At 38.4% G+C, this 25084-nt stretch overlaps 3 protein-coding genes across 5 annotated transcripts; 1 reads left to right on the top strand and 2 right to left on the bottom strand.

Annotated features, from left to right (window-relative positions):
• Window positions 1-643: 643 nt before the first annotated feature.
• LOC120562774 (N-acyl-aromatic-L-amino acid amidohydrolase (carboxylate-forming) B-like) lies at window positions 644-10663 on the bottom strand. Of its 3 annotated transcripts, XM_039806675.1 has the most exons (8): window positions 5969-6218; window positions 5770-5889; window positions 4699-4925; window positions 4341-4533; window positions 3363-3456; window positions 3168-3275; window positions 2897-3009; window positions 644-2216 (listed from the first exon to the last, which is right to left on the bottom strand). In XM_039806675.1, the coding sequence occupies exons 3-8, from the start codon at window positions 4923-4925 to the stop codon at window positions 2019-2021; spliced, it is 933 nt and encodes a 310-aa protein (XP_039662609.1). In that variant the 5' UTR covers window positions 5770-5889; window positions 5969-6218; the 3' UTR covers window positions 644-2018. The 3 variants fall into 3 exon arrangements, with proteins under 3 accessions (XP_039662609.1, XP_039662602.1, XP_039662595.1); XM_039806668.1 differs by lacking the exons at window positions 5770-5889; window positions 5969-6218 and adding an exon at window positions 10586-10663; XM_039806661.1 differs by lacking the exons at window positions 5770-5889; window positions 5969-6218 and adding an exon at window positions 10591-10629.
• A 3627-nt stretch (window positions 10664-14290) lies between these two features.
• tacr3l (tachykinin receptor 3-like) lies at window positions 14291-21592 on the top strand. The gene is made up of 5 exons (XM_039806648.1): window positions 14291-14827; window positions 16136-16324; window positions 16558-16708; window positions 19709-19905; window positions 20009-21592. The coding sequence occupies exons 1-5, from the start codon at window positions 14403-14405 to the stop codon at window positions 20229-20231; spliced, it is 1185 nt and encodes a 394-aa protein (XP_039662582.1). The 5' UTR covers window positions 14291-14402; the 3' UTR covers window positions 20232-21592.
• Window positions 21593-21797: 205 nt separating this feature from the next.
• Window positions 21798-24618, bottom strand: si:ch211-145b13.6 (GPI-linked NAD(P)(+)--arginine ADP-ribosyltransferase 1). Its single transcript, XM_039806660.1, has 4 exons — window positions 24479-24618; window positions 24166-24250; window positions 23348-24054; window positions 21798-22357 (listed from the first exon to the last, which is right to left on the bottom strand). Exons 2-4 carry the CDS (start codon window positions 24223-24225, stop codon window positions 22279-22281), a joined length of 846 nt encoding a protein of 281 aa, XP_039662594.1. The 5' UTR covers window positions 24226-24250; window positions 24479-24618; the 3' UTR covers window positions 21798-22278.
• Window positions 24619-25084: the final 466 nt, after the last annotated feature.

Raw genomic sequence — 25084 nt, 5'->3', positions numbered from 1 at the left:
GAACCATCACTTTAAATGCCTTCTTTTCGGTTACCATTGATTCTAAAGCTGCTCACCACATTGCCCTCAAATCAGTTATAGATTGTAAACTTGCACAAAAGTTTCAGACATGCAGTTATGTAAGTCAGGGTAGCTTTCTAAAGTAGCGCATGAAAAATATTTTTTTTTGTATGTTTTTATTTTTGCATAATCTTAACTATCGAGCCTTTCCTGTGCATGCCTTTTTTAAGATGACATTTCTGTCATCTGTGGTAATTGTTGATTTCAGTCTGTGGTATGTGTTGACTAAATGTAACCACTAATCTCCCATTGTCCCTTGTGTTTATAGATCTAATATTTATTAACGCGGTTAATTTGAATGTTAAAAAAAATGAAATTTGATTTGACGACCACTCACGCAAACCTGTGATCTCTTTGTAACATTTAAATTCTAATGTTTCAGCCCCAGATTATACTACTGCCATTTTAAATTTGTTAAGCTCCTTTTTAAATGTTTTCTAATTGTGGCTGCAATCTCTGTTCCTTAGAGCTCAGTTTCATCAGTTACTTAACTGACTGGTTTGACAGCCAAATACCAGTGTTGAAAAAATGAAAGCCTTTTAAATGTTTGTTGGTGATACTCCAGAGTCAAAGAGAGTGACAGTTGAATTAGAAAAATCTTTATTTGCAAGTGAAAATCCTCATGAATCTACGTCTTTACACTTACTGTGACATTTGTCTGGAAAGTTAATTAATTTGTTACTTTTTGTGTGTCCAAAACAACAAATTTCACACCACCAGAATAGAAATAGTGATTGTTTTTTCTGTCACAATGTTTTGTTACTCGTCTGATGTATATACACTCTGGCTTTTATAAAGGTTTTTATGTATACATCTGAAGCACACTGTACCTACTTCTGTATCTATAAATTTGACATTTGCTGACGTATTGTTTTCGTGTGATCTGTTGTAATAGAATTATTAAAATATAATTAATCCTTGCAATTATATAAAAATTACAGATGCTTTTTGATAGCTATTGCTTTATTCAGTAGGGCTGCAGGATAAGAGGAAAATATACAATATGCGATATGTTGTTGAATATCGCGATGATATTGCTTGCGATAAACTTATATTAAAGTGTACTCGGTTATATATTTATGCTAAAATACAGCAAATTGCTTTTTGAACACACTTTTTTTTATAAATTTCCAACATGTTATCAAACAAATTGAACACTGAATTGGACATAAAAGGCACCATTTAAAAAAATATATATGTTGATCACTTTAAGTGGAGTTTTCTACTGATACTCTCAACTAACTAAAAAAAGTTAGAAAAAGTGTCTTTCGCGATATGTTGTAGCCTTTCTCGATTCGTGAGTGTGTATTTCGCAAGTTCATATCGAGATAACGATTAAAAAAACGATATATTGTGCAGCCCTAATTTTCAGCCACATTAGCAACATGGCTCTGGGCATAGCAATGCAATACTTTAGTTTATGACCAAATACCTGCAAAGCTAATGCCCATCAGCCTCAGCTGTACTTTGTGTTTAGTGATAATTAGCAAATGTTAGCATGCTAAACTAAGTTGGTGAACATTGTAAATATTAAAGCTGCTAAACATAAGCATGTTAGAAGTGAGCCATGTTGCCATGTATTCAAACATGTTTTGCATCATTGTCACAGTGCAAAAAAGATCAATGTCCAAGTAGTCTAGTTCCTGTGCAATATCATTCAGTCAATTACAATAACAACTCTGGTATTACACGAGTCTCTTCTTTAGGCTCTTACAGAGGTAATACTGTTGCAGAGCTGCTGTAATGCATTGCTAAACAGGATAATGAGGTAATCAATAGTGTCTGGCACCTGTAGAATATTAAATCATCATTGCATTTGTTTGTGCATTGTGATTATTAAAAACATAATTTTATATATATATATATATATATATATATGAAGTCAGTGTACACATTCATTTTTTTTCTGTGATTACAATTTAAAGTCTACATCTTGGTCTCATTCTGTCTCTGTACTCTCAGTCCTCTTTCTTCACACTTATAGACGGGAAGGTCAAGGTGACCTTCTTAGCTAAATGGAAAGCAATCTTCTTCTCATAGTAGGCACATTCATTTACAAATAAAGGGTAGAGTTCCTCCCCCTCATGCTTCACCGTCTCCCCAGAAAATGACAGGAAGATGGGGTCGCCTGGTTTGAGAAGCTTGAAGTCATTATCCTGGAGAAAGACAGAATGCTCACAGGTTAGTCATAATGCTTTAGGGCAAATATGGGATTAACTGTTACTGTAATTCACCAAATCAAGGCTTTATTAAATCATGGACTGTGCAAATGGGACTACCTTATGTAGCATTGTTTAAAGAACTAGTTCGACATTTGGGGAACAGGCTTTTTTACTTGCAATAACTGGTTTTCTGGCCACTTGGTGGCACCAGAAACTAGTTGTTAGTACAAAGAACATTGACAAATATGGGGAACAAACTTGTCAGAAAAGAGTTGAGTATTTACACATCCAGCTGATACGGAGAAACATCAGCATTCATTTGAGGGTTTTAGCTGCTAAATGCTCCACTGTGTTCACCAGCTAACTGTCTTTAGGTAGTTAAGAGCTTTTTTGCAGAAAACAGCCACCTGCTACAAAACCACACTGACAAAACAAGGAGAGTGAACTAAAACAGTAAAGTTGTGGGTCGAGAAAGCTAATTAATGAGCCCAAATTTGTTTTAAAACTCCATAAAGCCAAGGGGAGCTGCAGATTCTAGGTAATTCTGTGCAGATTCATCACTACGAGTGACCCCTTTCACATTGTCATTTCATGCATTGTTATTCTAAAAATATAGATTATAGTCGCTTTAAGTGAAGGCTTATATGAGCATGCATCTTGTCCTTGTCCTGTACCTGCAGCTGGGGGTGAATGGCAGCAGTAATGTCATTGGTTGTAGGATCCCTTGGGTAGTCTACACTCTTCATCAAAGTGTATGCTTCCACCTCACCTCCTTCAAAAGTACTTCCTGTTGGCAAAGTACAGTAATAAGTAGAAATGCTGGTGTACTCAAGGAGGCTCACAGTTACAGAGGTAGCGAGGTCATTTGAAAACTTCAGTCAAATTCCTTAACATGCTTTTTAGGAATGACTGTATCCTCACAAAATACCAGAACTTGTTTCTTACCGGAATTCAATTTCTGAAGCCATTCTAATGTGAGATCCACTGCCTCTTTCATCATGTTAAAGATATCAGCTCTGATCACGCCGGTGGGTTGAGGACCGACCTCTATCGCTGCAGAGAACAAGAGATACATTTTCAGTATCCTACACTTTAATCTGTTCAATTATTCGATGCAGACAGACAGATACACACACTTACCGATGCCATGTTTTCCCACTGACTCCAGGGAATAAGCCTCAGAAATGGGTAAATCCATCTGGATTGCTCTCACAGGTGCAGAGGTCATCTTGCTCTGAAAACCAGACAGGTCGGCTACTTACAACTAAACTTAGCAAAAAAGAAAGGAAATTTGTGTTTGGTAGATTATTTCTCTGTGGTAACAATGCTTTTTGGCAACAAAACTTAGACTGTTGGAAAGCCTGTTTAGTTCCCTTTCAAATGGTGCCCCATTTGTGAGGAACATACATTTGTGGGATGAGCAGCAGCGCTGAGTATGTGGGCTGCGCCCATGAAAAATTTGCACCAGCACAAACGGGCCTGACAGTGAAGGGCAGTCATGAGAGGACTCCTGGCAGCCCTATGAGAGATTGGCTGCATGCAGTCTGTTGCTCACAAGTGCCAGAAGCTCAAAACAAGTGTCAATAGCAACAGCAAAATAACCTGTTTGGCAATGGCAGAGAAGATTTTGCAAATGTTTCCTTACAAATGGGGCACCATTTGAAAGGGAACTAAACAGGCTTTCCAATGGTATAAGATGTATTGCCAAAAAGCTTTGTTACCACAGAGACATAATCTACCAAACACAAATGTCCTTACTTTTTGTGCTAAGTTATTTAGTGCTTCAATTCAGCCGTTTGAAATTTGACATACAATACATGTACCGCTTTATCCTATAATTTATGATGATGATGATGATTTAAACGGCAACAAAAACAAACTGCGCCAACCTGCCCCATGAACCATAACAAACAGTGTTCCAGCCAATAACAGACAAGAAGGAGCTGGTTGAGCCATCACCGCAGCAGCGTTAGCACATAGGCTACTTCCACAATGCGTGTTCATGACTGTTTCAGGAAGCACGGAAGGGAGGGGGAGAGGACGGAATGAAGAAGAGGGAAGGGTGAGCTATTGTAATCCCTCCAAATATCTGTCTGGATGACTTTATGAAGTTCTTACCTGTATGTAGTTGTAAATGTGCAGGGTGATCCAGTCTAAGGAGTAAAAGATGAGGCACACGCCCATGTTTGCAGTGGTGTTGTGGAGGTCGCAGAGCAGATCCACAGCCTCCGGGCTTCCTTTGGGCCCAAGCTGAGCATTCAGCTCTCTGGCTCGCCTTAACTCGTAGGGTGTAGAGTCTGTTATTGGAGCACTGGAAGCCAGATGATGTAATTAGTTTTCTCATACATACATGCATACTCTTGTCTAGCTGTTTTCAGTTTTATTTTGCTATTACAAGGCAGCTTTCAAATGCACATATTATCTTTTAAACCATCTACATTAAAGTTTTGATACAACTTTTCTTTTTCAACCTTACCTCAGCAAGGCATCTGTAAAACAGCGATTGAGATCCGTTTCCATGTATCTTCTGCAAGCATCCACAGCCCGTGGATTTGATAAGACGGTAGTAATAGAAACAGATTCAGTCCGATGTACCTTCTGTTTCTGCATTTCTCTCATCATGTACACCCCTGACATCTCATTTCCATGGGTGCCACCACAGATGGCAACACGGGACAGTGGCGGGAGAGAGACATGCTCCATCTGTTGGCAGGGAAAAAGAGGTTGTTAGACAAGTGTTGTCCTGTCTATCTTTATCTAACTCTGCCTGACGTCTCAGCAAACCAAGCTGTTTTAAAGTGAAGGTAAACATTCAAGGAGTCTGTTAAAATCACACCGACCAGAGTAACCTGTGACCGGATGGTGAAATCAGGTTCTGTCAGAAACTGGGGTGAAAGTGCAAAAGTATTGCTGGATGACAGTCAGTGAGTCATTTAAATTAATAAGTGACTGGCCCCAGTCTTAGTCAGGAGATACAAGGTCTGTTAACATGTAGATAAACATTATATTCAGATGTAAATACAACACTAGAAGTTAGGCTCAGTTAATACAGTGTTTTAGTTTGTTGTTTAAGCATTCTGTGAATGACTGCAGATGAATTCCTGAACACAACAAACTATGGTGAGGTACAGGCTTTACTTTGTAAATTTGTTTAAGATTTAGGTGGTGCAACTCAAAGGAGAGACCAGATAACAACTATTCAGGTTTTAGTTGTCTTAAGTTTAGTCTTATGGTTGTTTAATTCACAAGATAGTCACTGACAGGGATGGCCTTTAACTTATTGTCCTTCAATCACTTCCATCCTTATCAAAAGTCATGCCAAACGAGCACATTTGTGAAAGCAACAACAAAGAAGGAAGTACTAATTTTTAATAACCAGCTGGCTATCAGCAGCCTGGTCATATCTTGCTCAGGAGCAAAGTGCTAATTTGCACTGTTCAAGTTACACGATCATCACACAAAGAAAACATAAACATGTTAATCAATTTCACCAACAAAATGTGCATTAAAATAGGCAGGAAATTGCATTCACGGCTGCACGTCTTACCGTTCTTTCAAATATCAGCCCTGCTCGTCACTCACTGAATTTAAACAACCTTTGAACTTTGAGGGAAGTGGCATCAGGACAGTAATCCAGTATAGCCTGCCGTCAAAGCATGCAGTCACTCTGCAAGCAAATTTTCCAGTCAGAATCGTTCACACGCAAAGACACGAATGCAAAGTTGAGCACAAAATATTATAATTACTGTTTAAGCACACTGCACTCCTCCTTCCGAGTGTTTCTTCTGCTCTTTTTTGCGGCCCTCCTCTTTATTTTCTTCAGCTCAAATTTCAAGCAGTTAAATATTTTGGCATTTTTGGCATCATATAACAGGAACTGTCACGTTATGTTCTACTAAACCAGCAGAAGCCAGTCTGAGTACAGGGTGGGCCCTAGGCATATGTGGTATGCGAATGTTATGGGCGACATCATCCATAAGTTCACGTGCCAACATAATAACAACCTATATAGACGTCGTTAGGCCTACTTTAGGGGGGCTGAAGCTACTCCAAAATGTTCCTAAGCCCCCCTAAATAATAATAAGAACAACAATAACAATTCAATTTATCAATAACCATATCCTCATTCATATTTAAACGCAACAAATGATATATATCCAGCAACAAAAAAACAGCCGAAAAGTCGGAAGTTAGACAGAAGTACAAAGAGTCGCTGTGCTATCAAGATGATGCACCGCACCATCTCGTTGCATTGGTGTGAACTGGCAGCTTTCATGCTTTCAGAGCGTTGCAGACCGGAGCGTTGCACGTAACTGGGGGATTCATCTCGTCTCTTTCGTCTGAACTCGCTATGCCCCCCCCCCCTCACACAAACACACACACACACACACACACACACACACACACACACACACACACACACACACACACACACACACACACACACACACACACACACACACACACACACACACACAAAATGCACCTAGTGTGATACAGAGTGAAATTGTAAGTTGTTTTTAATGACCTGCTTACCTTTAGCTACGTTTTCTTGAGATAAATGAAAGGGGATATTTTGGTTTGCTATGGAAAATAAAGTCTAGCCAGAGTGAACGAGGGAAATACAAGAAATGGTTAACTTAGCAAGCTAATCACAACTCTTTATTAATTGCCAATAATATAGCCTATCTCTATAGTAGGCCTATTCTAAAACAATATCAGTCCCCTAGAATGTTGTTGTCACTGAAACCTAAAGTCATAGGGTCCCTGTTAATGCTATTGTACTGTTGTATCCTTCAATTCATTGAGCAGATGAGATGGATATTGGAAGATATTTCAGCAGAGAGAGAGAGAAGCAGGAGATTGGCAGAGCAGTTGATTCTGAGGGAGCCGGTGTGATTAAGGTCAGTAGTGATCTATAGGTCTAAGGATTGTTTTGTAACAATAAGCATTTGTTGGCAGGCCTAGGCACTATGCATAGCCTAAACTAAATTATTTCATTATATTTATATGCTAGCTATATTCTAACCAATTTAACTTTCTTCATTTATTGGCTGTGATAAATTAAATAAATATGTAGATGTTGCCTAAATGTAGGCTAGGCTAAAGATGAGCAAATGCCCACGGATACACATGTGAAAATAAAATGAAAGCAATCCTATATACAGTACATATACAGTAATCATTACTCCAAATCTTTTATTGTTTCTGCCATCATGTTATTGTATTTAGACAGTAGCCACTTTAAATAGGATCCATATCAATAGCTTACATGATAAAGTATGCAGTGATGCCTATTCTTTTCTTTTTCTTGTACTGCTATTTGTCATATTTGTTTAACTTATCAACTTATTAGCTGTCTGGCCTCTGTTTGGCTGTTGTTTCATGTGACCAATTTGCATTTCGAAGTCATGAAATTAGCATCAGGGTTTTGTAAAGGATAAGACAGAAGGAACAGAGTAGAAATGGAAGAAGAGGATATGTCTATCACTTTTTACTTGTTAACATATTGGTAAGTGTAGCTCTAATACAGTAACGAAAGATGTTAGTGCAAAGATTTTGCAAACACAAGTTACAAATACCCTGGGGGCTAAGCCCCCCCCCCTGTCTTTCAATCCTAGTAACGTCCCTGTTAGGCCCTATTTTCTGGGTTGCCCCCAGCCCAGTCACGGCCTCAGCCCGGTGCATCACGCCCTTTCACCCCTAGCTCTTGGCTTACCTGATAGTGGGGGATGGGCATGGGCGAGTTATCTGAAGTAAACGTCCCACTGTCTGACCAATTGACCGTCAACTTGAAACCTAAATCGCTCCATCAGTAGCCAAATATAGCCTACTGTAACGCTGTCACTATATCGTGTCAAAAAGATCAAAATATAGGACCCAAGGAAGATAGCGAAGAAGGGAAGAGTAGAAATGGGAAAACGACAGGTAAGTTGTGATGAATAAATAACGAAAAGATAGAGTTAACGTCAGTTACTCCCCCCCTTAACCTTTAAACACTGTTCGTTGCTACCCCCCTTAATTTAGGCCTACTGTTTGCGGTCAAATTTGACCTGACATTATTTTAACATAAATGCCAATAAAAATGACAAAAGGTATTTTTAATAGAACATTTATTGTAAAAGAACCTTATTAGAACATTAACATCTACAACGTGTGTGTGTATGTGTGTGTGTCTGTGTGTGCGTGCATGCATGTGTGTGCGAACATTGGTGGTTCACATGCACAAGTGGCAACATGACAACATGAACTGTGTGTGTGTGTGGGTGTGTGTGTGTGAGTGGGTGTACATGTGTGTGCGTGTGTGTCTGTGTGGGTGTGTGTGTTTCTGTATGTGCGTGCATGCATGTGTGTGCAAACATTGGTGGTTCACATGCACAAGTGGCAACATGAACTGTGTGTGTGTGTCTGTCTGTTTGTGGGTGTGTGGGTGTGTGTGTTTTTGTGTGTGCATGCATGCATATGTGTGCGAACATTGGTGGTTCACATGCACAAGTGGCAACATGACAACATGAACTGTGTGTGTGTGTGTGTTGGCAACATGAACTGTGTGTGTGTGTGTGTGTGTGTGTGTGTGTGTGTGTGTGTGTGTGTGTGTGTGGGTGTGTGTGTTTCTGTGTGTGCATGCATGTGTATGTGAACACTAGTGGTTCACACGCACAAATGGCAAATTGCAGTCATGGTGAAGTGTCCCTTGCATGTGAATGGGTACACAAGCACAGGAAAGTTATAAGTGTGTGTATGGAGATGTGTTTTATCTCCTGGATGAAAATTATACTCTTTCCCATTCATTTCCAATGGCGGTCATTTTTGACCATAAACAAAAGAAGTGTCACTAAGTTGAATAAATCATTCAAAATTCAAAGAAAGTAGTCACAATAAATGTTATGTGTTCAAATGCCTTTTGTGATCATAAGGTCATAAGGTCTTGAGGCAATCTGATGAAAAATGCCATATTTATGGTACAGGGAACGTGTAAATCGGTCATTTTTGACCGGAACAGTGTTAGAAGGTTAAAGTCATCATGGAACGTTGGAAAGACTATTTGGGTGTTTGGGATTTAACAATAACATAATTTTGTTTATTCATTGTTTATATCATCTGTTTATTTTAAGTGTGCTGCTCGAAGAAACTAACGTTAAGCATACATTTTTATTTATATCTGAGTCTCCCTATAGCCAACCTTTTGAAAATTAATAATTGCAGGCCTTTGCATTTTTATTATTGATTAGTCTTTATTGTAAGGTTAATCTTATAGCAAACAACAGCATGCATCATGTGAGAAAAGATATGTTTTGTGCATGAATGCTATTTATGTAATGCCATTATTCAATATTAAATAAATAAAAATGCCTGAATGAAATACTTCCTGAAATAAATAAATGAGGCAATAAATATACATATGAACCAATATATTTCAATAAATAAATAAATAGTTTATTTATTTGGTTAAAAACGGACGTTGGGAATTCAGCACAGCTACTTTGTGCATATTACACTGAGATTTCTAGTTTTTCTTGTGCATCACTCTTATATGTATCAATATTTCTGTTTGCACTGGATTCTTTAATATGTTTTTGTACAATACCTTATTTATATTGAATTTAAATTGAATTTAGAATTTTTCTAAAATTAGTCTTGAGAAAAGAAGATACTGCACACTGCTCTTGTTCCGCATCACAATTTATTGATGTTTAATTCCCGATGGACCTGCGTCAAGTGTGCTTTGTTATGTTTCTAGAAGTAAAAACAACCTCAAAGAAATAGAGCTATGACATTGTTCTGTGTGAGTCTATAAATGCAATGATTGGAGGTGGAATTGGCTGTGATGCAAGGGGCACCAGCTAAAATCTTTCCTGTGGCACCAAATTAGTCAGGACTGGCCCTGGCAAGAGGGGCCAACTTTGTTTACAAACAGTAAGCGACAATTTCAGCATAGTAGGCCTTTAACTTTAGCTATGTGCACAGCATTGTTTACAGGCATAAACATGTTGTTACATACTCGTCTTTAATGATCTAGTACTGTGGTTCCCAACCTTTTTTTACTTGTGACCCTTTAAAATAATGCAGTGTGTCTATATATATATATATACTCTACATTTTAGACATCTGATTTTAATAAATGTTTAGGCTTTAAGAGGCAAAACTAAACAATAAATGCACAAAATAAATCCAATAAATTCACAAAAAAGTAAAGATTTAAGACAATTCCAAACTTAATTTACATTTGTATACAACAACTTAGTCTTTTCTTCTTTTCTGTCCCAATAATCATTTGACCCCTCAAATGAATCATTGGAGGGGTGCTAAACCCTAGCTTTGGAATCACTAATCTAGTAAATGTTAAAATGATGATAGATTACCTCACATCTTTCATATCTTTACCCTCCATATAACCCGTCTGGTCTCTTCCATTTCTCTCTCACTCTCTCTAAAGGGAAGTCCTAAGCTCCATTTAGACATGTAATCCTGTCGGATCACTCACTTGATCATAAGCTGCTTCCTCCTCCCTCTCTCCGCTCTCTCTCTCTATCTCTCTCTTTTGCTCTTTCTCTCTGTGTCTCATCCTCTCATTCTCTCTACCAGTTCAGTTAAATCAAGTGCATTTGCTTTCACTTCAATTCATTTAAACGCTTTAACTGAATGAAAGTCATGAAAACTATATTGCCAAAGAGCAATGAATTCCTATAGGATACTTCTGTCTTCCTCCAGATCTTATGACCTTTAACCTTTAATTAAATATCATAATTCGTAACAAAGTCGTACTGTTACAATGACCATTAATACAAAACAAAGTTTATCGGGGTCAGGTCAGCAGCAGCTCCAGCAGGGGACCCAAAACTTTCCTTTCTTGAGCCACATTAACCAGCTCTGACTGGGGGATCCTGAGGCATTCACAGGCCAGGTTGGAGATATAATCCCTCCACCTAGTCCTGGGTCTTCCCCGAGGCCTCCTCCCAGCTGGACGTGCCTGGAACATGTACCAACACCTGCCAAAAGTGGTTGCATAAGTTTGCATCTCACAGAGATTTTTTTTTTGACACGTAACAATAACACTGCACAACTGTGAAATGTTTGCAGTTAAACAGCATGGGAGCCCTGTAGAGACTTTTTTTCTGTTTTAGTCAAAACTACATTTCCCCTGAACAAATGTAATTCCAGATGGGGCAGAATCTAAAGAGTCCTATCTAGTGTCATTTCAGGAACAGTCTTGAAAGTGTAGCCTCTCTGATGTGAAACCTTTCAGAAAAATTGGACATGTAAGTAGCAGACCTCGACAACTGCCTCATGTCGCTGGAGGTGTATGTCTTTCTAGAAGCATCAACAGGACAGATTGTATGCCATCCACATCTATACACAGGACATTATTAAGGGACATTAAATGATGCAAAACATCTTTACAAGTTTACTTTTCTCCACAGGATTGTATTGACTGTATCAAACCCCCTTTTGTCAGTTTGTTTCACTGTTATTTGCTTTACACAGATCAAACTTCATGCTGCTACACTGATTAGACACCAAGAGACACTTTCATCTCCCATGCTGTTGCCTCCCTTGTGATTAAAAGATGCCTGAATTATTCATATCAAACAGAGGCGAAATAATTTTTGATGCAGCTAATGATATTATCAGCTGTTACCTAATAGCTTACGACCTTTTTAGTATTGGGGAACAGGGTGTGTTTGACAGAGGTTTGAAGAGTGACATTTGAGACAGGGAGTGGCCCAAAAGAGGTGGCCTGTGGGTAATGAGGTCTTGCTGAGAGGAAACAGACTTTTTGACCTTCTTGTGGTCTTCTCCCAGCGTGCATGGCTTTGTATGTGTTTGTGTGCTCTGAAGAGACTGAACTCATAATCTATCAGTACTTCCATGTGCTCAGAAATCTTCATTGTTGGGGGGGATGCCAAACTAAGGGAAACAACAAATTATACAAAGCGGCTCATAAAGACAAGCGCAACAGGTACACTTTAAGCAAATTGGCAGCAGGATAAAGAACTGCTAATTTTCTCTCTGAGGCAGATGCCTTCACTGGCTGCAGTGTGGATTACAACATTTTTGGCATCTGATTTATTATCTCTGGAAATGATGCGTTCAATGCAGTGTTCCCGTCATATTGGATAGGTGCTTTTTTAAGATTACTTTTGGGGCATTTTTAGGCCTTAATTTGTTTAGGACAGCTGAATATATGAAAGGGGTGAGAGAGGGGGAATGACATGCAGCAAAGGGCCGCAGTTCGGAGTCGAACCCGCGGCCACATTGTCGAGGAGGAAACCTCTATAAATGGGCGTGGGCTCTACCAGGTGAGCTACCCAGGCCCCCGAGATGGAAAGATTCCTGTGGAAGGATTTACGAGGGTTCACGGTTGTATGATTAAGAGTGTCGTATGAGGATTAAATTGATCATTGATAATATATCCCCATATTGATTACATTTGGGTTTAATGACATTGACTGACCGGCAAATGTGAAGTGTCAGAAATACCAGAGATTTTACAACAATCTCCCCATCATATTTACGATATGTTGACGTGAAACTCATAAATATGATAACTCTGACATCACATGACCTCATTATAATCCCTCAGAAACGTTTTGGTTGTGTCTTTACAAGGCATGCACTTTTAGACATTTAGAGTTTTTACAAAAAAATGTCTACGTTTGAATTCACTTTCAAAGGAATTTTTTTTTTTTTAATAAGTAATGTAATGTATTTGATGATTTTGAGCCTGGCAGTTTATTCCTGACAATGTGTATTTCGACAAATATATCTTATCTTACTATTTTTTGATTTGCAGTCAAACATAATTGAAAATGAATCGAGAAAACAGACTCTGGATATTCTGTGCTAATGTGTAGATAATGTTGGAGGTGAAACATGAAGAGATGTCTTTGAATTAAGTGTTCTTTACGTGAACATTACAGTGAGAAACATTCAGAGAAAGCCTGTTCCTGATGTCTAACACTTAATGGTCTTTACACTTGATCTGTTTTGAGCTTATATTGTTAAAGACCAACCTACATCAAATTCTGAAGCATTGTTTTGATGGCACAGCTATAAAGGATTAACTGTGTCACACTCAGAGCCAAACAAGGCTTCAGACAGCTCTAATGTAAGACATGGACATTTAGCATGCAGAGTCATGTCATGTCAAAGTCATGATTTGAAGGGTAACAGCGATAGTCTCATGGGATGGAAGAAATGACCACAATACACACGTGCAGATGTGGATCATCATCAGGTTGTAGGAGGAGGCTGAATGCACTTATTGTAACTATAGTTTTGGCAAATAAATGGATGTAATGTAATTTCAAATTTTCCATTATTGAATGTAACAAATTTAATTTACTCAAGTACTATATTGAAATACAAATTTGAGGTACTTTACTTTTTCTTGAGTATGTTCTTCTCATGTCACTTTATACTTCTACCCCGCTACATTTCAGAGGGAAATAAAGTACTTTTTTACTTACTAGAATTATTTGGCAGATTTAGTTACTTTACAAGTTAAGATTTTTGCACAAAAAACATATGAAGAGCTTATAAAATATTATGCTTTGTTATAGATTAAACGACCCAACAGTACAGGTATACAGCTGGAATGATTATTCTATTAATCAATTAGTGGATTGACAGAAAATGAATTGGGAACTATTTTGATAATCATTCATTTTTCATGGAGAAACATTTCATGGTTCGGTGCAGCTATAGTATAACAGTCACAGGAAAACATTTTCTGCCTTAAGTAGGCAACATTTTTAGTAATTATACTTACACACTCTAACTTAAGTAACTTTTTCTTGTGTAACTTTTTTCAATGCAGAATTACTTGTAACAGAGAATTTTTAAAGTGTGGTAACCTATTGGTACTTTTACTTAAATCTGAAAAGTTCCCCCACCACTGCAAATTTGTACATTTGCTTATAAATCTTTATAAATAAATGCCTATTCATATTGTTTTAATATAGCCTACATGTAATATCAGCTCGGCAGCCTTTGATAGAGATATGTGATCAGGGATTGTGCCAGGTCGGAAAAAAAAAGAAAACCTGATACACTGAATTATATTTTTTATCCTCCACTACATGTGTGTGCGTGATAACAGAACTACATCAGGACCACTCTCTCTGTCTCTCTAGTCACGCTCTAGCTCGCGTGTTGCGCATCAGAGTTGCCAAAGTGATGTTTGTCGCCTGCCAGCTGCCGACTAAATCAGATCCGACTAAGAACAGTTGTGGAATGGCCTCTGAACGGGATGATTCCAACACAACCAGGAATCCGACCAACCAGTTTGTGCAGCCGGCGTGGCGCATCGTGCTGTGGTCGGCGGCTTACAGCACGGTGCTGGCTGTGGCAGTTTTCGGAAACTTGATTGTGATTTGGATTATTCTTGCGCACAAGCGAATGAGAACTGTCACCAACTATTTCCTGCTGAACCTGGCTTTCTCCGATGTTTCGATGGCTGCGTTCAACACGCTCATCAACTTCATCTACGCGGCTCACGGAGAGTGGTACTTCGGAGAGATCTACTGCAGGTTTCACAACTTCTTCCCGGTCACCGCTGTGTTCGCCAGCATCTACTCAATGACCGCCATAGCCATCGACAGGTAAAAAGATTATGTCATACTGCAGGCATGGAAGTGTTTTTAGTGATATTTATTTCACGATGATATATCAATTATTTCGTTCTTGTTTTCTGTTTTCATAAAAGTGTCTGTAGCCTATGCCTCTAGATTATTTTCCAATTTGGGATATTTTACAATGCACATTCCACAGCAATTCGGTTAATAAGCAGAACTTTGGCTCAGTTTACTTTTACTTCTTTTTTAAGATAGCCGTAATTCAATTTAAGCCATGCGTCTTTCAGTTGCAGTGCTCTGAATGAAAAAAGGGGGTTGTGACGATCGATTACACAAAACCAGATTAACGTAACTATTTCCATATAGAATCTGATGGAGTGGCCGATTCAGTTGTAAAGATTCAGTTTTTTTTTTTTTAAATACTGGCAATCACTCATTTGACTTTTTTAACTACAACTTTAATGAAAAGTGACATCTACTTCACATGCCTAAAATGCCTGGGCACCATTTACACAAAAAAGGAAATGGGTGGGAAATCAGTGATGATCAATAGAAGCAGTAACACCTAAATTGATTTTAAGTGCATGTACACTCTATATTTATCAATGTACTTTGTGTGTCTTTGGAGGGGAAGCAAACAGGCATATTTGTAAACAGATTATGTAAACATGTACATAAGGGTTTAACATAACATTTCCTAAAATGTTAAAGTTAAAATTGTTCTTTAAGAGTTTTCGTGAAAGGACAACAGAGTGGCGTATAACTGGCAGATATGATTATACATTTTCTACACACCTTGTAGTCTACCAAGACTTTGCTGATACGCTGCTGTGATTGAGTACAGGTCTGATAAAACCTGTAGGGAGATGAAGGACTTTGTTAGAAAGCATCTGCACATTAAGAGCCTTGAAAGAAAAAAAAAGCAAACATGTTACAGAAAAGACAAACTTCAGTAGGCTAAATGTTACAAATGCTTACTAAGAAAAGGGTTTTAAAGATGGTTCTCTTCTGCCGAAAATAAAGACAAGAAAGAAATAAACGATGAATATCAACCCCTTAAAAACAATGATGACAAATAGAAGCATCATCACTAATAATTTCAGGTCATTTCAAAAGGTAGTGCTGCATTTTCTTGAAGCATTATTGAACAGCTTAGAACTTGTCTTTAGATAGATACTGTATCTGAGCAATATAGTGCGTGAGTCTGCAAAAATGCCAGGTGTGTTCAGGTTTGCATTAGGTGCAACATACTGGAACTGTTGTGTTTTGCGTAATGTTTGAATTCACTAACATAAAGTCATAGTTTAGGCCAATGTTGTGACCTTTGACCTCTAGGTACATGGCCATCATCCATCCCCTGAAGCCTCGTCTGTCGGCAAAAGCCACTATGGGAGTTATCGTCTGTATCTGGAGTCTGGCCGTGGTTCTGGCCTTCCCTCTCTGCTACTTCTCCACCACCCGAGCTCTGCCCCGCAGGACCCTCTGCTACGTGGCCTGGCCTCGCATGGCTGATGACCCCTTCATGTGAGAACACTGACAAACCCCTTTCTTCTATCTTATGTCATGCTTCATCATCATTGTCATGGCAAAGCTGGGCTGTAGTCTAGTTTCTTGCATGTGTATTTCAATGTGCATCATCTGGTTGTATCTACTGTATCATTAACACCAGATATGTCATTGTTTACAATCTCTTCATCCTGCTTGTCATTGTCACACCAATTTCAATATATACTTGTGATGTTTGTCTACTTTTGCAGGTATCATACCATAGTGACAGTTCTGGTCTACGTGCTGCCCTTAGTGGTGATGGGCATCACTTACACCATCGTGGGGGTGACTTTGTGGGGAGGGGAGATCCCAGGAGACTCATCTGATAATTATCATGGACAGCTAAGGGCTAAAAGGAAGGTAAACACCACGTTTATTGAATTTAATGTCCCCTTGCCTACTTTCTCCCCCCTTTCTTCTGGCTCGCTTGCTCGGACCACACCCATCTTTAAACTCTTAATTTTGATCTTAACTACACACTGTGACTTCATTTTACATGGTTGTGACGCTGTCATGGTGACAAAATCTAGCCACAGACAGACACCTGACGCGGCTGCTGAAAAAAGCTGGTTCCCTTTGTGTAGAAAAACAAGAAATACTGAATATGTTAACCGTAGCCTTAAAAAAAACAGATGACCACAAGCTCTATTGCTGTTAACCTGCACTTTTACCAACTTAAATTATTATTATTGTTTTACTTATTTAACCTTTATTTAATGAGGTGAGATTAAAATCCCTTTTTCAAGGCAGAGCTCAATAGCACACAATTACAAGGTTACACCTTTTTGTTTTTAAATAAAGCATGTCAAAAACAGAAAAGGGACAATTAAAAATAGAGGACTTTAAAAACTTAAAAAAGGGACAACAGATACATAATACAAAATCCATTTTTTTGGAATAGCAATTGCATTTTTCACCTACACAGTTTTTTTATCAGAGCTTTGAACTCTTCCAGGGAGACTAAATTATTAAGCTGTAGTGTGTTCTCAAGGTTATTCCATGACTAGGTCGCAAAACAGGAGAAAGCTGTTCTAACAAGTTCTGCGCAAATCCTGGGAACACGGCAGAGCCCCCATCTAGTGGAGCGAAAATCACAAAAGCTGTGGTGAGTGACAGGAGATTACACAGATATGGATACGTTTACCCAATATGGCTTTGTAAAAAACAATTTGCCATACCAATACTGCTGTCTCCTTAAGCTTAATAAAGGCCAGGAAAGTACACAGTGATGTGTATGGGACAATGAGTTGGATATAAAGCGTAGAGAACTGTGATACCCAGAGTCGAGGCATCAAACTATGGAGGAGGCAGCATGCATGTCAATAAAGCACTTTTCCCGCTTCGGTCTTCCTACAGGTTGGAAGTGGAATTATCCATTACATTAAATTATGCAGGTTTGCCAGAGCGGGTAGCGGATCTGTAGTTTGAATGAAACATTACGACAGCGGTAATGGACAATTCCGCGTCCAACCTGTAGGGGGACCGAAGCAGGAAAAGTGCTTTTGTGTTGCTTTAAATAAAAAAACAAAGACAAACTCTATAGTATTCTCTTATTGTTGCATTATAACCTCCCAGGAGCAGGGACACCAGTCTCCAACAGCATTAACAGTCCATAGTCCATGTTTGAAAGGCCTCTGCTGGTTACCTAAAACAAATGTGATCAGGTATACAGTGAGACAAAACCATTTGAACCACACACAGCTTCACTCTGTAAAATGTGTCATGCAGAGCTGTTGTAAAGATAATTCAAAATTTCCATTGCAACTGCAGCCTGGAAAAGGAGACTTCTAGAAGTACTTGTTCCACTGTAGTTCGACATCATCAGCCAGACTGCGCAGTGTGCTCTGCAGCAGCTCCTGTAAGGGTTGGGTTAAACAGGGATTAAGGTCATCACAGCTGTCCTGACGAGCATCTATCAAGACAGCCTTTGGATTAACACTAAAGAGTACAATTGATTGATAAACAGCCAAAATACTGCAGGTGATAAAGATTTTTTTGGATGGAATAAAAAAAAAAGCAAATTTAAATTTTGCTACTTTTTTTGACAATGACCACATTACACTCCTCAATTTCATCTTAATTTACCTCATATTTCTTCTGTAAAATGAGTGTAATGAAGTGTGCATCAATGTAAACTACAAAACTATCAGTTACTTGAAAATAGATAGACATTCCCTAGACGTACATTAGTAATATTGTTTTGGAACCTCAAACACACAGTATACAGAAATAGACACAGCTGCAGGTGCAGGATTGCCATTTACAATCTTTTCAAGGGCTTTATAGAAAAAAAATTATCAGAGGCTCAGATTGCTGGCAAAATTGAGCCGTGAGAGATAAAAGACATTTATAAATGTCAGGAAACAAAGGTACAAGACAATGTCAGGCTTGATTTAAAGGCCCATGCTGACAAGATGCCATTTGGGCTGGAGATAAGAGGAAGTCGCTCTCATCTTCCCTGTCCAGCAGATGAGCATCTGCTAATGGTATAATAGCCTCCAGCTCTTTTTGACTCCCCAGAGCTCTGCATTGTGCTGCATCACACTGATGAGTTTCTGTGCTGCTCTCTCATCCGTCCTACCTGTGGAACCTGCTGGGTCTGGTGCGTCATCACTGACCTTTCCCTTTCTTCGTATGGCAGCCATTCTGCACTTGTGAAATGGAAACCATTGTGATCAGAATGAAGGAAAACAGACAACATACTCGTTACTTCAGAGACAATATCCATATAAAGAGCTGCCAGGGCTTCAAGTAGTTAAAATCACAGTGAAATGGCATTTTGAGAGTTTTGCTACCTTAATTTAGTTTGTCTAGTTGAAGAGTATGGAGGTGGTGCAGGGAATGAATTTTCAAAAGTTTTTAGTCTGTGACAAAAAAAAGCTGAATTATTTAAAGCTGCACTAATCAACAGTTAACAATTTATCGAATTACTATATGTATGTATACTGGGAAAGGTATCCCTTGTAGTGACAAACCCACAGAGAATTAGCAGTTCCTTCCAGCTCTGTGGAGTCTTTGCTATCTTTTAACTCATTGTTTTGTTTAGTTCTGTTTTAGATCAGATTACGTCCACACAGAGCCAAGTAAATAAACATCTTTCTCTCGTTGTTTCAACCCTCTGTCTCAAATACATCAGCGTTTGTCTTGCCCCAAAACTTTCCAAAACAGCCTATAGACTATATGAATCTTAAAACGCCAGCTTGGACCCCCTCTATTGGCTACAATGTTGCACTTCATTATGTCCAAAAGCATACCTGCTCTTGATTGCAATTTGCAGCACTGTTGCAGTTTGTATGCTGAGGAGAGTGTCTAAATGCTGTCCTGCTAATAATATTCATATTTGTCTCCTTCCTCGTGTAGGTGGTGAAGATGATGATCATCGTAGTGGTCACCTTTGCCCTCTGCTGGCTCCCCTATCACGTCTACTTCATTGCGACAGGTCTTAACAAACGTCTGGTTAAGTGGAAGTACATCCAGCAGGTTTACCTCTCGGTGCTGTGGCTGGCAATGAGCTCCACCATGTACAACCCCATCATCTACTGCTGCCTCAACAGCAGGTGGGTACAAATAAGTCTCCCCCACAACCCAAACAACACACATGTAGGTAATCCATTTGTACACAGCAACATGATTACATGTCATGGGTTGATTTGGGTGCAGGTTCCGGGCCGGCTTCAAGTGGGTTTTCCGCTGCTGTCCCTTTGTCCGGGTCTCAAGCTATGATGAGCTGGAGCTCCGAAACACAAGACTTCGACCGGGTCACCAGAGCAGCATGTGCACCCTCTCTCGGGTCGACACCAGCATCCTCAGCAAGAATAAGAGCACTTGTTCCCGTGGACACAGGTCAAGACTCAACTCTGAGCCCATTAATAAAGACAGTTAGTTGTCTCCACTGGACACAGTCCAGCTCACTAGGTTTATTTGACATATTATTTTGAGCTGACAAATGCCTATTGGTCTGTTTTTTATTTACTTATATAGCTGATAATGTAAATTAACGTTGTCTGGGTATAGGTTTTACAGCTGCTATCTATCTATCTATCTATCTATCTATTTATCTATCTATCTATCTATCTATCTATCTATCTATCTATCTATCTATCTATCTATCTATCTACTTTGAGCTGATGTTGACATTTTATTACATTTGTTTAATGTTACACTGTGTGTGCTATAATATAACATGTTATTATATGCATTTGATTAAATGCTCTGCTCATTGTAGACCTATATTTATGCCATCAGACCATTACTCAGATGGCTTTCATCAACAATAACTGCAGGATCATATTAATGCTGCTCTTCTAGTGTTAAAGCTCTTAAATCTATTATAATGACACTGATATTAAGCAACCCTGGTTGGATGTAATTTCACAAGTGCTTGCTGCTGTAATTTTTGTTAGTTGGAAAAAGCATGTGCCATTTTAAAACAATTTGTTTAGGACTGATCTTAGAGTTCCTCTTTACCGTAAGTATGATTCATTTTGTCTATAATTTGTGTATGTACAGTATGTGCTATAATATTCTGATGTTTTGGTGCAGACTCAAACACACATGGACAAATTATATCCTTTACAGTGAATTAGTGTTTTATTGTTGCATTATGATGTAGATTAACTGTGTGAATGTAAAACCAGTTGAGTTCACTGAACTTGAGAAAACAAGTTTAAGAAACTAGATATTAAGTTAAATCAATACCTGTATAGTTACACGTATGTATACCATTTACAGATTAAAGAGTCTGTTCTTCACTCATCACTAGGATCTTAATTATAAAGCTATGGCTGCTCCTATAGAATCCACTCACACCAGAATATGTACAAACATAACAACTGCTGCCACTCTCAGAAATGTTGTTCTAATATTGGCGTAGTAAGGACTGAATTCAATACCAACCATCGTCATAGTTCCCATTGTTTTTAATATCATGAGAAGAAACAACCATGACTTACTTACAAGTTTCCATCATATCTGTTTTCTTCCAACCACAAAAAAGAGGGGTCTCCTGAGTGTTATAATTCTGATACAATGCATGCTGGGAGGTCTACTAAAAAACATTACATATTTATTTTCAGTTAATGATAAAAGATGAGTTGATTCCACTGAATTCCTATATCATGGTTTACAGTGTAATAGGTGTATTAAAGTAATTAACCTCATGCAACTTAATTCAGCAACTCAACCAAATTGCATGTATAGTTATAGTGCAGTGTTTAATGATATAAAAGCATGTGTTGTAAATTGTTCACCATATACTGTGATATAAAATCAAAACAAAATTCATAACCATTGTTGAAGATCTGCTGACTGGGGTTTATCTAAATATTTGGACTTGTGTCCTCCGCAGGTAGCACTGTAGGATGGGATGCAGCCTGCATTTAATGACTTCACTGTTTGTAAACGGCTGTGAATATAGTTGTCCCATGAAAAGATTGCCAAAGGTCAGCTCTAGAATGTTCAACCAGTTTATTTGTTTATGAAAAGCTCATTTCATGCATCTTCAAGCTGACTAAAAAAGCTGAAACTGCCTTATTTTGGGGCACACTGGTGACTTAGCGGTTAATGTGCTGACTGCAACATACTTGGTTCCGGTCTGGCTGTGGGACCCCCCCCCCCACCCTCTCTCTCACTCTCTCTCTCTCTCGCTCTCTCTCCACTCATTTCCTGTACATACTCGGATACATAAAATGCCACCAAAAATTAACTATAAAAGAAAGAAGTTGATATGCGTGAAGACAATGTGGATCATGTAATTAAAATACACTGATATGACTATATATTTGCATTGGACTACAAAAGCTTGCCACACCTTAATTGGCAGCATCACACATACGTAGATTGCCTATTGTTCAACTGTACAAACAATGCACTGTTTTGTGTCGTAATAACTCCCAGTGCACTATGAGCTGCTAATTGTCTTACATTTGTTCTTAATAGTTGATAAAGAAAAAAAAAGATAAAGCCACAAGCATCAACACAAAGCACTGGGTGGGGACATCAGCCGGGGACCTACAGAGATGGAAACAAAGGAAGACAGATGAATATCTTGGGTAATATTTTAATATCAAAATATCTTTAAGCCCATGAAAAATCAACTTCTTACTATGAGCGAGTTGGGCCTACATGAATATTACAATTTCTGCCACAGTGTTTGTTGTTTCATATAAGAGATCTGTTAATTTTTGTTTTCTCTGTGCTCTTTTCACCGGTATGAAGTCGGCGGGGCTCAGCTAAAAATATTGATACCACCGACTTCTGTGCACCAATAAGGAATAAGCAACATTTGACTCAAAATCAAAGTTGTGGGATTGTTTGCTAATGTTATTAGCACTGTCAATCAAATCTGATCAAACCACACCCACACAAATATTTACAGGTACAGTAATTGTCCTGAAAAGACACAGATCAACAATCAATGTTAATGCAGTAAAATACTCATACCACTTTAAGGTTCATTGTGGACACTGGAAATGGTAGTTTGAGGAGCACCTTGGTAAACTGCATACTGTATATCGCTCTCACATTTCTACACTGTCATCTGTCAAAAAATAATCCCCTGTCCCCCCCCTTCAGTAATCAAACCTTTGCCCTCACACAGCCTGTAAGAAGCTGATTAGCTTGATTATTGAGTGTTGAACTCTTTGTTTCCAAACACTAAGTTGGATTGTTTCTCATTTAGTCAATAATATTTGAGGTCGTAGAGAAATACTAAAGATCTGAGACCAGCTATTCAGGGTCTTTAAAATATATTATTATTCATTATGTAAGTTTGGAAATGTAAGGGCCTCAGAGCAGTTCAAATTGACATTGGTCAGATAAAATGATATGGTCTTTGTATCTGTTTCAGATATTTGATGCCAAACCATTCGTCATTATTCATAATTATGTAAACATTCAAGGATCACACACACAGCTTTGATAAAGAAATCACATATAACATATATTTAATAATCATGGAATTGAGCCAAATATTTCATTTTTATTAAGAAAATGTCTTACCGAGAAAAACTGTAACAGTTGTGCAAGCTGTCCTGTTGTGAGTGTTTCAAAACGATCTCAGTGTAGTCATCCTCATTTCTCCTGTCATGTATTTTATTTACTGCCTCCACAGTAAACACTTCAGCTGGAGATAATAGGGCCATGTCCTGTTCATCACTGCAAATATTGTCTCCCAGGTTGACAAAGATACAAGAAGTGATACGAAGAAGGACTTGCTCATCCCACTCGTAGAATTTCTTAAGCATTGTATTGTTTGTGTGAACTTTGGTGAACCTTCCAAATCTCACCTTTGAGCCCTTTTGTGCTGTGTATTCATCTTGGAGAACATACACAATCTTGCAGTCTTTCTTTGGATTCAGCAGCAACATTGAATCCATGAGCAGGAAGTGAAGGGACTTGAAATGGAAGTGGTTTTCATAGGTGCTAACATTTCCGCCCATCGTCTCAACTGCATTGTCAAAGGTCTTTGCAAAATCTTTTTCTCTAGTATATGCCAAAAGTGCAGCAGTGTGTTCTTTTGTTCCTCCAGGGATCAGCTTTGGACACTTGGTATTTGTACTCCATGCCTTCTGGAATCCCTCACTGCCGTTCAGCTCTTTTCTTAAGAGGCCTAGATTGATAAACTTCTCCATGGCCTCTTTACGGCATCCATCATACAGGTCATCTACAGCATCTGGGGCCATGTCCAGAATTTTTGCGCTTGTCACCTTTAATTGAGTATGGAATTTAAAATATAGGTTCAAGAGAAGAGATTATTATTTTTTGATTCTAACATAACATCATACGTTTTGAATGGCTATTTGTAATAATATACTTACTTTGTAGTTGAGAGCTGTGAAAATGATTGCAGCAAGAAGCAGTTTTCTTCTGTTGCACATTTTGAATGGCTCCTCTGTCTTCTATCTGCGCAGAGTGTTGAAACAGAAATCCAAGAAAAACATTGCAGGAAGAAACTTGTATAAAAAGTTGTACACTGTCCAGAAATGGAATGATCTGGCTTGTGGCTCAAACACTTTGTTTAGACAAGCCCTCCCATTATCAACTTTCTTTCCTTTGGCACCCACCATGCCTACCTTGGATAAACATTAATGATTAAACACTAAAATGAAAAGTAAATGTTGAAAGACATACCTTAAGCAAGGAAAATTAATTTCTTAGAGCAAAAATCAAGTCGGTGTACAAACTGCAGGGCAGCGATATCTCTGCAGAACATTGTCTGTCTAACTTATCACACCAAGCAACGCCTTTTCCTGTCCTGTAAAAGGAAATAACATGCCATTAGGAGCCCTGATGTCAAGTTATCTGTTCTGCTGGAGCTACTGTAGTAAGCTTTTGCTGATTCGTCACAGATGTATTTATAAACCAGATAAACTTAAATGGCCAATAAATTGCATTAATTTTCCTGTTTAACCCAAATGCTCTCTTTCTTTCTTTCTTTCTATCTATCTATCTATCTATCTATCTATCTATCTATCTATCTATCTATCTATCTATCTATCTATCTATCTATCTTTCTTTCTTTCTAGCCTTTTTAAATTGTGTGATAAATTACTGAACTTAATGTTTTACTTGTTGTTTTTTTAAAAGATAGGTTCAAATGTTTTCATTAAACAATACCTACGGCGATAAGGTAAATGATTAATAATAAGTTGCATAGGTTAAATTGAGCAGAGACTTTTAAGATACACATTAAGCTAACTGTGAATATTTTGCTTTGATTGTGAGAAACCTGACCAT

The sequence above is a fragment of the Perca fluviatilis genome, chromosome 1 (assembly GCF_010015445.1).
Source record: "Perca fluviatilis chromosome 1, GENO_Pfluv_1.0, whole genome shotgun sequence".
NCBI classification, from domain to species: Eukaryota; Metazoa; Chordata; class Actinopteri; order Perciformes; family Percidae; genus Perca; species Perca fluviatilis.
Note: the sequence above shows the minus strand (reverse complement) of the source record. Positions and strands in the feature narration are given on the sequence as shown.